Source organism: Brienomyrus brachyistius, chromosome 7 (genome assembly GCF_023856365.1).
Source record: "Brienomyrus brachyistius isolate T26 chromosome 7, BBRACH_0.4, whole genome shotgun sequence".
Classification (NCBI taxonomy): Eukaryota; Metazoa; Chordata; class Actinopteri; order Osteoglossiformes; family Mormyridae; genus Brienomyrus; species Brienomyrus brachyistius.
This window is the reverse complement of record NC_064539.1, coordinates 19,022,260-19,036,138: the sequence shown is the minus strand read 5'-3', so window position 1 is coordinate 19,036,138 and position 13,879 is coordinate 19,022,260. Positions and strand designations below refer to the sequence as shown.

The following is a 13,879-nucleotide window of genomic DNA, read 5'->3' as shown; positions in this document are numbered from 1 at the left end:
GTGGGTCTCTTTTGCCCTGCAGAAAGGCACCTATTAAAAGAACAAAACACACGTTCAGTTTGTAAAATAATACCTTCTGCAGAAATACAACCTGATGTACAAGAGAACCTGGTATCCGCAGTGCTTATCTATTGGAATTGTTGTGCCTTTGAACAGTCTAGCAAAAGACGTCACGTGGCATGTATAAGCATCGCTCTGTATACTTACACAAAGCTGGGCCTCTTCCACTGCGTGGTGCGGTTGTTGTGGTTGACGTAGTAGGTGCGACCAAGGTTGTCGATCTTCTCTTCCCAGCCAGGGGGCAGGGGTGGCTGAGGTGGCTGCTGACGCCGAGACCCTGAGTCTGCAGAATCGGCTACCTCCCATCCCTACCGAAGGAAAACGTTCATGTGATTCCATCTATGAATGGCTACATTAACATCTTTTATGTAGGAATGCTATACTGTACTGTACTTTAACCTGTGATCATGCGTTTGCTCACTTACAGGCTGAGGTGTACAGAAGGGCGTCATTCCAAAATCTGTCCAGATAATTCTTTCAAAAAAAGCTAGCTAAAGAAAAAATGTACCTCTGCCTCTTCTCTTGTTTCAGCATTGTCCTCTTCTTGTCCTCCATTCTTAGGCAAGTAGGCCATTTTTAATCGCAGATAACCCTTCACACGCGACTTGTGACTGAGACATAGAAACACAAAGGACATATTCTGGATTCGGATATTTTGAAGGAAACCGCATACACATTTCAGGCTACTTTTCATCTGTTAGCTTATGACATATGAGCACAAACATGAATGTGACAAAAAAAAAAAAAAAAAAAGTTTGCATTTAACTTTCAAGTTTCGGCACTAACCTTCGAGGCCGCAGCAAGAAATCTTTAAATGTATACGGTCGTTCCATGACAGGATCCTCAGTCTGAGAACAAAAAAAAATAATAATAATAATAAATAAATAAATAAAAAACAAAAAACAAATAACCTGACATATATGTCAAAAAAAATATATATATATATATATATATATGTGTGTGTGTGTGTGTGTGTGTGTGTGTGTGTGTGTGTGTGTGTGGAGCAAGAAAGAGAGAGATCAAACAAGAACTGTTTTAAGTTTTAAAAAATATATGCTTAACGCTTATAACAAAGATGCAAAAATGGCATCAAAAATCGTGTTGCACCAACATTTAAACACAGGGACTGTATGAATCTAAACAAACCCCATGTCTGTCCACAGGAATGACTGCAGGCGAGTATTTACATAACTGTAAATGGGACTTATTCCATTAATAGATCAGCATGTTCATGAACACTGCTAACATGCACAGAGTGTTGCAGAATCAGTGCCAGAGTACGGAGAGCCTAAGAAGGAAACCACCTTCTATGTTTAGCTTTGCTTCATTTTTTTCCTCTGTGGAAGGATGAGTGCTGCTCTCTATTTCATTGGTTCTTAAACAAAAAAAACTGTTACACGGAGCTGCTATAAGGACTGAAAAACTGACACTGAGATTTATAACATTCATATTAAACACATGATCCACGCAGAACTACAAACGCAGAAATATGGATATTTAAAGGTTTTATTTAAAGTTTAGATTTTAAAATAAATATGTTCTTATGTTAAATTATATTTTTTGTTCTAAGAAAATGTGCACTTACTACCTAGGTAAATAGCGTTAAACATTTCTTTTAAGACTTTTGCACAGAACTGTATATATACCAGTAATATTCATACATTATGTGATATTCCAGGTTTATTCATAGCCAACTAGCAAATAACTGAAACCGCAAATTTGAAATCTGTGAAGGGATTATTGTAGTAAATTTCGGTTCCTTCCATTTATCCACAGCTATATTTCTGTCAGCTACAGGGATATTCCTAGAAGTTGCGCGGCTGTGTTTGCATTCCCATCAGATATTTTCCACTTCTAAGAGGCATATAAGCCTTCGAGTTTCTCTGGGTAACTGCATTCACTCTCAGGGCGTCGCTGGCTCCTAATAAAGCAGGGCGGCCGCTCAGACAGTTGATCTTTAAGGAGGAAAGACAAAGAAAAAAGAAAAAAAAGAAAGAGAGAAAGGTACTTACTGGCAAATGGCTGAGAGGCACATCAACCTGCCCCAAGAAATCATCTCTCGTCTGCATAAACAAACACACAAAGAAATCAGCCAGGGAAAAAAAAAATACAGCACTAACTTATTTTAAATCCTTGACTGTAATAGAAGAAAAAAAAAAAACATCTAACTTCCAAAACAGCAGGAATTGCGATACCCTGAGAATTACAGTCGCGGGATGCCAGTGTTAAAACGTGTATCTGCGAAGGTACAGTGAGAAGGAAAAAGCCACTAAACCCACAGGATTCATTTCACAGGAGGGAAAAGCCCATGACCAAGAGATGCCCAAAGCACAGGGGCAAGCAGGCAGAAGGTAGCACCTATGAGTGCGTAAAAAAAATAAAAAAAAAAACGTGCATATCAGTCGCTCATCTGGCCACCGCCATCAGTGTGAAATGATTCACGTCTTGTCACTCAGACGTATTACCTGTCCCCTGTTGGAAAGCCCATTGGTGGAGGAATCGTTTGCAATGTGGGCCTGTGTATGGAATACAACTGATTTAGACAACAAGGAGTACAAATACAGGTCCTGGCAATCGACTGGCTCCCAAGGTGGGCATAGTTCACTCAATGATTTAGTTCAAGGACTGCAGCCTTTGCTCACGTTTGGTTTTTCCCCGTTTCCTTCAGATCCCTTTTCACATCATGTTTATGCTTGTTGTGCAATAAAAATAAATACATTACATAAATTGCATACACAATTCAAATTGCTGTAAAATCTAATCGAGCCTATAACAGGAATGAAGGGTATGCCGGTTACACTGCAAATGTGATGAAAACACACCAGACCACCAGGCATGTTCCACAGCACTGCACGGCAACTTCAAACATCTCCATTCTCGGTATTCACACATTCATAATTATCACTGTCAATCAGCAGCAGCCAAAACCTGATGTGAGCGCAGAGACAGCAGCAGAACTACATAACAACTACCACTATCGCTCCATAATGACTGGGTGGAAGAATTAAAATGCCATCAGTGAGACTGGGATGCCTGCCTGAGGCATTTCTGAAAGCCTGGAAGTCAATGTCTATTTTTGGTCTTAGTCTCTCTGTAGTAGAAGAGGCTACCCTATACTCAGACTCCTTCCACACTCTTAAAAATATTATTGCGTGCTGCCATAAACTACACTAAAGTGATGAATGCATCCTCTATTGACAGGATGTATATAATGTATATGGTCATTCAGCAATTGTTCAGCAATGACAATCATATTGGTGCACTCAGGTCACACAATTAAGCTTCAATATTGTTTAATTCAGTCAATTTCAAGGCCCTTTCACACTCAGCGGTCATCAGACAACATTGCGGTACAGACGGTACTTAAAGAGCTTGGTTTATTTTGACATATATGGACTACTTGCACGTACCCTTGGAAATTTAACATAAAATACACGTTTTGTCAAACTAGGCAAGAAAGCAGTATATGAGAAATTAAAAGTAAGATACTAGACCACCAAAAGCTTCCCTGATTTCCTTCCCATTGCTAGTAGATATCGGCCAAATACGACCAATTAAACTCCGAAGGACCTTCAAGAATATTATCATTTATACTACCGGAATTTCCGCTTCGCAAAAGTTTATTGCCTGAAGTTGATTTTTAATTCATGTTTACAAAAGGGCAAAGACTGGAGGGAAAGTACTTGATTGTGAAATGGAGGTCACCTTTCCACCAGTGCAGACAACAACCTACAATGTCTTATCAGCATGCGTTTAAACCTTAACCATGCACAAGAGGACAGCAGCAAGCCATTGCTTGGGTACAGCTGGTGGCACAAGGTCTGACAACGTACAAGCCAATCGTTTCTTAAATTGTCCATGAATGTATGTCCATAACCCAAAAGCTCCCAGTCAAGTGAGAAGGCTGCAGAGTGGGAGCACAGACACAGTACAGCCGGCTGGTGCCACCCAGTATCATATTTTACAGGCAGAGAGAGAGGTGCATGTAATGAGGAAGACATCCATACAGGGATCAAAGGGGAAACTCAGTCAGGGTGGGCCACAGGAAAGACACAACCTGCCGGTGAGCCTGCAGAGGACAGGCCTGATTTACACTACCATGTAACCTCAGGAGCAGCGGGGCTGCCTAAAACAGCTCCGACAACAAATCCTGCACTTGCACAGCTACAAAAATAGGCAGGACCCCCCCCCCCATCAATTATAGCTACACTCTATATGGCAGACAAACTCTGAATGAAAGTTGTATGTATTTTCTGAATTCACTGAAATATTACTGAAGCTTACATATCATCAGCTGTGTTTAGACAGAAAATACAGCTGTAATTAAAGAACAACAGACTCATGGTCTTCTGTGACGAACCAATTCATAAAATCTCTCAGAATATAAAACAAAGGGAGGGGGCTGTCTCAGGAGGATGGGTCAAAGAGCCATTGTTTTTTGTTGAATCACATGTACCCCATTTCCAGTATCTCCATATACTTGCATGTTCTGCTTGTTGTATAATAATAATAATAATAATAATAATAGTATAATAATAATAATACCAACTAGCGCCCTTCAGATCACGGCTCAGAGGTTTAGCCTGCGGAATCACACCCTGCCCCTGGACAGTAATGCAGGGGTCCTCCGCAGTGCTGAACATAAATGTCCATACTGCAGGGTGCCGGTATGCAGAGAATTATCGTGCATTTAATGCATTCAGGGTTTTTGCCGTCCTGCTCCCCCAGACTCCCAGCCACGCCTCAAATAGTCATGAGGTTCTGTTTAGCCAAAGGCTGAGACTGTCACACAATTGCCAATGAAAAACATAAATCACTTTTGCTCATTAGACGTGGACAGGACAGGGCAATGTGTCACCTTGTGTCCTGGACGATTATTCCAAACTGTAACAGGATGCTCTCAGCTCCAAGCTGAACTCCATTTATGCGTCACTGCTCCCTCCTTTTTCCAGGCAGAACAAAATAAATGCGTCATTGTTTCATTCAGCCTCCCTTCTATAAGGATATTCTCCTCTTTCCACATCATTCTGAAGAGAATGTTTCTTTTTTCCCCACTTAAGTCCTTACCAGAAGTGTACCCTGTGACATCACTGAAGACAGCACACGTATTAATGAAGACCTATAGACATGGACCAGCCTGTGTGCTCAGCAGACAAGCTACATGACCACTGCAAGCCCAGTGCCTTAGTACCTCTCTCTGCATGACACTTCTCCCATTCCAAAGTGTCAGCATTACTTGCTAGCTTGTCATTTCCCCAACATATCACCTCCGCTACCCACCCCCATCACAATGTTCTTCACAACATCTTCCCTGCGTCACTCACATATAAACTTCTACCAAGCTTGCTTATTAACTAACTTCTGTACACCAGAGTGCACTCTGAGCCCCTGTCCACTGTGAAGGTTAAGTGTATACATACAGCACACTTGCACCACCTAAATGCTCCAATTCATATTCTCCCCTCGCCCCATCCTGGTCCTGGATATTGTCCCAGGCAGCACTAATCCATCGCAGAACAAACTGTACATACACTCCCCCAGAGAAAATGTAACAGACCTGATATCCTATTCATGTAATAAAAAAAACTGGCTTACATATCTACATTTCATATGACATGGCCTTTCTCTAAATTGTGCAGAGCATGACATTTTCAGAGGAATATGCAGTCGGTAACTTACGTATTTCAATAAATCAATAATTAAAAAAACCTTGCATTCATTGGTACAATTTCATGTACTCATATACAAAACACATTTGCACTAAATTAAGATCTGTTCATCGTTTATTATGTTATCCATTACATACTTCATTCCGAAAAAGCACTTGTTCCAAAAAAACACACACACACACACACACACACACACACACACACACACACACACACACACACACACACACACACACACACTGATTGAATTGTATTTTGGACTGCAGAAATTCACCATTACAAGTGATCCATCATCTGAAATACTAGAAAGGTTATGAAAGTGGAGCTCGTCCCGTACTACATAAAACAACAGCTTTCCATTTCAATATTAAGTAGCAGGCGTCATTAATTTTCATTCTGTAGTCCTCAGACGTTGCATGCCAGATATTAACTGGTCATATAATACTGGATGTTTATTAGGTCCTTAGCAAAACTGTGGAAAGGCTACGCGATAACTAGGTTACAATAGAGCATTTGGTGTCTCCAAAATTCTGGTTGCATAATGACGAACTACCACATCCCTATAATTAATTGTGAATGTTAATTAACTGAGCAGGGATAACCACTATTAATTATAGATCGCTTTAGTCTTCCCCCTAATTTAAAATTCCATTAGTTTCACAAGCCACTAGCAGATGATGCTTTGACTGATTTTTTTTTTTTTTTAAAGAGAATAAAAAGTACCATCTACAAATTGAACATTGCACTGAAATGTGTGTTTTTTACGTACGCTGTCCAACCCAGGCAAAATAAGTTTTCCAAGACTTTCTAAGTAATAAGCTATGCATTTAACACAGAAGAACAGCTGCCATAATCAAACTGTGTTGGCAGGTAATGACTTTTAACGATTCAAGACAAAACTTTCAGTCTCGACACGACCCTAAGCATAATTATACATAAATCTACACAAATAAATCATAAATCTACATAAATATACACTTTAACTGACCAAATATTTATGTCAATAAAGTGCTCATGAATAAACATATAGCAATATCGGCGAAAGTGCCTCTGTTTCCAACGTCTTCACTGAAGCATTTCAATATATTACTTGCCACCCAAAACAGAACAAAAAGTTTGACTCAGTTGCCTACTAAGAAATGAAGTTGGAAACTAAATGCTGATGACAACATTCGACCTTCCAACCAGAGCTTTTGAAATAAATTGGCAAAAGCATAAATAAAATATGAATCAATAAAAAAAAAAAAAAAAAACACTTTCTGAACTTGTTCTGCTTTTTCCATGCTTTACCTGAGGGCTAATCCTACTTTGGCTTCGTCCCAAGTCTGTATCCTGTGACGAAGCTTGGTCATGCTCTCCGCCTTGGGTGAAATATATCTTAAACTGAGGCTGCCTTCTGCTTTGCTCCTTCATGATTTTGAAGGTGCATCCTTGAGCAGCATCACCCACGTTTGTATTCTGCCCATCCATGTTCGAGTTTGTGAGTTTGGCCGCCTGGCCCTTCGTGACACAGCTCGTGGGCTGGGACGTTCCCGAAGGCTGAAGCGGCTGCGAAGCGCTGCGCTCAAGGCGGATCCTTGGGTACTGCCGCACACGCTCTCCCTGGATACCCACAAAACACACGTCAGCGTCGTCCCACAGGGCTGTTTCGGTGGGCCTCCTCTGATCCTGCTGGAGCTGAAGCACCACTCTTTTCCTTCCGGGAGCCCCGTCCATGTTCTGCTGCACCGACCAATAATGAGAGGTGTTTAGGCTGTCGGAACCGTAAGGCAGGCTCCTGACCTGTTGGACATCCGAAAAGTCGGGGGACTTCCTCTGGATGCAGAAACCCCCCACGTTTATTTCTGCGGAATCGCCGTTTGCCGAGCCCGAGCTACCGTTGCGGCAGAGCGGGGAAGTCCGAGAACTGCCACAGACTGACACGGGACTGTGGTTCAACTTGGTTGGACAGTCCGCACATACACCCTCATCGGAGATCCCCATGCTTCTCTGCAGGGAGATCTGCATGGTCGAGCTCTTGGTTGGCCGGGTCTCCTGCTGACTGGACAGCTGAGGGATAAACATGGAGGAGCTGCGTTTGAGCAAGGCTTCCCCGGGCCGGACACTCCCTCCGTCGATGAAGGATGGCAGGCCCCTACGGCCTGGCATCATGTGGAATGTCATGATGCCATCATCCTGGCCCTCACCGTCCAGTTCCTCGATCTCAGGGGCCGTGTTGCTGCGGCCAGAGCCGAAGTAAAGCCGTAGACGGTGAGACATTTCCAAGCCTCGCTCTCCCCAACTCCCTCTCCCGCGGATTCCACTTCTCTTCCCTAGCTCTCCCTCGCTTACCCTCCCTCACTCAGCGAACGGGACGGGGGGGGGGGGGGGGGGGGGGGGGAGAGGAGCCCGCAAAACAATAACAAGAACAACGCTGCCAAGGGACTGGAAAACGGCAAGCTGTAAACTGCTAACTGAAGAAAGGAGAGAGAGGCCGAGGAGGAGAGGGAAATCAAAAAGTATCCAGCCGACCACTGGCACTACGGGCCGATAGCGACAGACAGCAGAAATAGCCTAAGTGACAAGCAGCATTCCGGGCATGATTGGGTAAGGACACCCAGTGATCCGACACACTGAGGTTAGGGCAGGGTGCTGCTGACACGTGACGCGAGAAAGAGTTTCCCCCGTTTAAAACAGTGCCAGGCTGAAACGGCACCCTCTCAGCTGCTCCTTATCCATCAGGACGACAAGGCCCCCACGGGAGGGAGAGAGTTCACACAGCTGAGTCAAGTGGCCAAAGCCCGACACGGCCATAAATCTAAGCACATAACCTATCTGCTGGGGAGACAGTCCAAGTCACCCTTCTTACAGTCACATTTATCTGACCATAGTGCTAGGGGCCCAGCTTCAGAACAAAGATCAGGCTTTTAAAGCGTATGAATGAACTAATTCGTTTCTACATTGCGGAGATGGACTTCTGTTAAAGCAGGTTTAGTCCTCATGCTTTAACAAGCTTCAACAAATAAACAGCAAGGTTCTAAACCAGAAAACAACAAGTAACAGGAATGTAAAAGATGCCCACTGTTTTAAGAGACAAAACACTAGAACTGGAGGTGAGAAAAGCCAATACTGTCCCTGCATGTATATGAGCTCATTAAATGCAATGTGGCTGAATTAAAAGAGCCGGAAATAAAGTGGCCTTTCAGATCCACTGCCACAGTGGAAGCTCTGTTCTCCTGCTCCCCCAGTGTCAGACTGTCTTTACAGAAGAAAAAGGAGCAGAGCGACAACAGCCAAACATTTTATTGGGGGGGCAGGTGGCTTACACTGAATGAATGCACCTGGATTTAGGTATGAAAATCCCGAGAGAAGTTTTATTTGAGAGCAAATCCAGCCCAGGTTGTGACTCTTGGAAGGACCCATTTTAGGACCCCATGGAGCTCACAGTTTGCAGCGCTCACAGACAGTCTTGGGACATTTGCTTAATTCAGTACAAATATTGCTAAATTTTTAGGTCACAAGAATCATTACTTTATTCATTTGTTTACTGCATAATGATATATATCTCTAACATATACAGTCAGCCCTCGTCCATTCGTGCTTCATGATTCGTGAATTCACAAATCCACGAAAATTTCATTGGAGCCAAACTTTGCATCCTTGATTTTTTTTCGCACATCTGTAAAATCCTCTAAAAACACTACAAAAGTGTTTATGTTAAATTTCATAGTAATTTATACGTTTTCATGCATTTAAGTGTAAAATTGGTAAGAAAATCCCTTAAAAACTTTAAAAAAATTTGTTATGGAAATGTTCCTTTTATGTTTAATTTTTAAATGACTGAATATCATACCATGTACGTGCAGTACATGTATTTTATTGAACTCTACCTTGGTTATGTATATGCCTTCTGTCAATAGGTTTACAGTACCATTTTAGTGATTCATAAATATATGAGATAACCAGTAGTTTTAAGTTAAACCAAAATTGAAACCCAAAAATTGTTATTCTAAAACAGATGCCCTGCTTTAAAATGCATCCAATGAGACTGCTTGTCAATGAACTTTTTTAATTAGTAACACCTTGGCAATAACATAATATACCAAACATTTGTGTTTAGTCTCCCTTTCTGAACCAGTGACTACAATAGCAGTTAATAGCAAAATGGCAAGAACAAAAACTAAATGAGGTCTGTCAAAAAAATTATGGCACTTAATAAAAAGAAAATGTCTGTGAGTAAAATATGTGCAGATATGTTAACACTGCTTGTCAATAGACTTCTGTTACGAAGCCAATAAATCTGCAACACTTTTACAGAATTAAGCAAGCCACCCAAGACTTTCTGGGGGCACTGTAGTTTGCTTCTGACATGGCCTTACCCCACACTGCCGAAAAAAAACACATGTAACCATGGTAACAGATGGCAAATTCACAGAGAAACAAAATACTTGAATGCAAATGCTGTCAATGTTTCAAAGCAATATTCAGTTTTTCCTGCTGCAAATATCATAATTTAACATTTCCTAATTATATTCTTACTGAAGAAAACCATAAATACATCTTAATATTGCTGATTGCAGTGAGCAATCAAAGTAGCATTTTCACCAAGACAAACAAGACTATATACTAGCAAATATAAATTAAACTGTATTTTATACACAGAACCAAAATATTATAGTGAATTAAACCCTCCAGGTGCTTTTGTGCGGGTAATAAATGCAAAAAAAAAAAAAAAAAAAAAAAAAAAAAAAAAAAAATCAAGGCTACCAATTTCTCCATATCAGCAAGAGTATCATTAGAATGAAAAATATTATCTGAATCGGTCCTTTTCCAAATACTGGATTAAAATGGAAATACTGCAGCTGATAAATAAAATCTTTGACTGACTTTCAGGTATATGACAGCAGTTGCCTGGAACACGCATCTACATCCACCATCTCAATCTCAAGTCTGAAGCAAACACCAAGAGGTGGGGAAAGAACGAAAAAAGTAAAAACTAAAATAAAATGCCAGCGACTGATTACGCTAAAAGGCCGTTGTGGGACACTGCGCCACATTTTCTTCTATTCTTACTCGCAAAAAGAAAAAAAAGGAGAATCTCCGCTTCTGCTTTCTAAGAGGTCCTTCAGTGAGGTGGCGATTCTGTGCCAAGAATAAATTTTAAAAAAACAAGCCTTCCCGTCATTTCTTTTTGCAGACAGTAACTCTCTTCTATCCATAAATTTGAAGAGGAACTGATCAAAACAACAAAAATGTCAACGATGAATCATTCCAGAATCCAAGTGTTCTACACACAGCAATATCTGACCTTAAAGCAGAAGTATAACTGTAAGCTTATCAAACACAGATATGCATGCCAAGCTTTGCGATAAAACGCTACTTGACAACAAAGAGAACTTGATCTTAGACTGCCGAAGCTCAAGGTAGAAAACTGATGATTATAAAGATCATGGTTCAGAACAACAAGTTTAAAGAAAAAGGTAAGAGGACAAAAATGCCAACTGATCAAACCATAATAAAAGATGAAGGTAAATATCCAAGAACTTTATTTTTGTTAAAATCTCTAAATCATCACACAACTCCTTAGCATTCAAATGTACTTAATGTTACAGCAGCATGCAGTGAGAGGATGCTAAAAGGTAACAGAGACAATATGTAACATTGATGAAAAGAACCAACAAGGCAAATTCCTATGATCTAAATGTGGGAATAGCTGAGCTATTCCAGATGGCAAACAGATTCATTGGGTAGTGGGATTGCAGGGTGGATCTGGGAATTATACTTGGATCCCACAGGGTATGAACAGGTAGGCAAACCGAACACAGAAATACACGCTTTCTCTCCAAATTAAACGCCCGTGGAGAGCTGGCACAATCTTCCCAGGTTCACACAGAGAAAACATACTTTATAGTTTTTCTTACAAAGTTACTGTAAAATATCAAACCACGACAATAAATCAAATGCCATGATTTCAAATTTAAAAAGTAGCTGAAATGAACTACAGTAGCATATTTTGTTTACTATATAACTAGTTAGATCTGAACATCATTTCATTCTGAGGCAAAAACAACTCATTGAAATATGCATCTATACTAGTAAGCTACTGAAAGTGAGAAAGGGGCAAATGGTAATATCTGCAGAATAAAGTCTCTGCAACCTGATCAAGCCAATTTACAGAATTTTCGATTCTTTAAAATCAAATCAAATTTTTGATTGAAAATTGAGGTCAATTTCTTTCAGTGTATCAGGTCAATTTCCAGAAAGAAACTGCAGCAAAAATGAAAAGGGCTTTGTCTGCTTTCCAATAATTAATTCATAAACACGAAAACTTACCAGTCTGTTCTCATCAAACACCTCAAAGAGCAGCCTGTGATTCCGGGGACAGACCTATGAGGACATTGCAAATTATGACGGATGGCCAATTACGGAAACATGTTCATGGAAATCATTGGTGTATCTTAACTTTTAGCGTGAAATATTTTATGAAAGTGTACACCTTTAGTTGAATTATTATAGACGTCTTTAAAGGTACAGTAACATTAAACATTACCCTGGGTTTAATACAAGTAACAAAATCAAGGTGTATTACTCACTCTGAAATAGAACTCCTCATTCCATTTTGGATTCAGTGTCTGGAAGATAAGACGACATACATTTTACCTGTTGCCTTCCACCAAAACGAGTATGACAGTAGAGAGAAGTGAATATACACAATCACCATACTATTGACAAACCATGCAATTTCCACTTTGTCAGTTTTAGGACAGAGCCATTTATAATTATTAAAAATCAACCAACTGCAATATTCCAATTTTGATCCCACTGTAGGGTTCAACTTTTTCATGACCCAGAACCAAAAGAGTTACAGCCATAGTTGTACGAATGAAAAAGTGAATGCTTAGAAAAAAAATTTCAAAATTGCTTCAAAATTATTTCTAAAACTGAGGATCCAGGTATTTAAAAAAAAAAATTCAGCTATTATACAGGTGACATGAGCTAATAAAAAAAATACACAATCGCCAAAAGAATAATGTACTAATTTTTCTATCCATAACAAAAAACAATACAATAAAAGCAAATTCATAATTGGCTTTTTAAAGGGAATTTGTTTTGGAGTGGAGACCAGCTATCTAAGCAAGACAGAGACACAAGCTACCAGTGTTTCATCAAGCAAAATGCATTCATTACGAAACCTTGCAAGCGACATGTGGTCACATACTTTTTAAAATGACAGAAATTAGAAAGAAGTATAGTTACCCCAGCATTAAACATTACCCCAAATTCTACAATCTGCCCCAGCTTATCATAAGAGAAGTGAAACTTTTAAACGCAGATACAAATTTACCATGGATAAAATCTTGGACCAATGTATAAAACAAGTTAATAGCGTGGAAATGTGCTGTTGCCATTACATTGCTTTTGGTAACAGTTAATGTTAGTGAAACACCAGCAAGCAGACCTATGTCTGGATCCCTCACAAACTTTTATACTATACAAATCATATTTTTGGCCAACTGCAAACATATTTTTGTTTTTTTATATTACCTTAAGATTAGATAATATTACCTTAAATACCAAGTCAAGAAAGTTTTTTTTTTTTTTTTTTTAAATGTTTCTAAATGACATGTACTGGTTCTGGTAATTTTGAGTCATCTGCAATTTTGGTTTCACTATCTGCCCATGGATAACACAAGTATAGGTAACATATACAAACTGAGAAATGCATGTACTTTTTTAAAACCCTAGAGTGGTCTGCTGATACAGTGCTCCCCCTAGTGAATGTGGATATACTCCAAATAGGTCCAATTATTAGAAGCTATGGTTGAAAATATCTATAATCATTATTATATTTTGCTATATTTCTGACAGGTATTCAAATGGAAACTACACATTAAAGTGGAAACAGTAACTGGAGAAAAAGAAAATATTAACATTTAATCAAAACTAACCAGTCAGCTGATCACAACTAGAAGGGGCTTATGGGATAGAAACCTGAATTTTTTCCATAATACATATCTTACCTTTTTAATGGTTTTGGTCTGGACTAAGGCAAGTTCACGGTTTTCATCTGCCACGTAGAGGGAGAGTTTGACATAGGGATCACTGTAGCAACAAACAAACAAGCATAAATACACATTTAAATCAGTAACTTGATTACACTTTCTAAAATC

At 39.8% G+C, this 13,879-nt stretch overlaps 1 protein-coding gene across 12 annotated transcripts in view; it reads right to left on the bottom strand.

Moving 5' to 3' along the window:
• Positions 1–13,879, bottom strand: part of nedd4l (NEDD4 like E3 ubiquitin protein ligase) — a 56,214-nt gene that overhangs the window by 26,821 nt on the left and 15,514 nt on the right. For 8 of the 12 annotated variants that reach the window (XM_049018803.1, XM_049018805.1, XM_049018806.1 and 5 more), the window contains exons 1-5: positions 7,020–8,927; positions 2,073–2,123; positions 847–908; positions 569–671; positions 208–368 (exon numbers count right to left, since the gene is read on the bottom strand). In XM_049018803.1, coding sequence (XP_048874760.1) covers positions 208–368; positions 569–671; positions 847–908; positions 2,073–2,123; positions 7,020–7,988 — 1,346 coding nt within the window. In that variant the 5' untranslated portion in view covers positions 7,989–8,927. Of the gene's footprint in view, positions 1–207; positions 369–568; positions 672–846; positions 909–2,072; positions 2,124–2,525; positions 2,577–7,019; positions 8,928–12,041; positions 12,096–12,301; positions 12,341–13,729; positions 13,812–13,879 lie in introns of those variants that run through there. The other 4 variants (XM_049018814.1, XM_049018815.1, XM_049018812.1 and 1 more) reach the window with 3 other exon arrangements.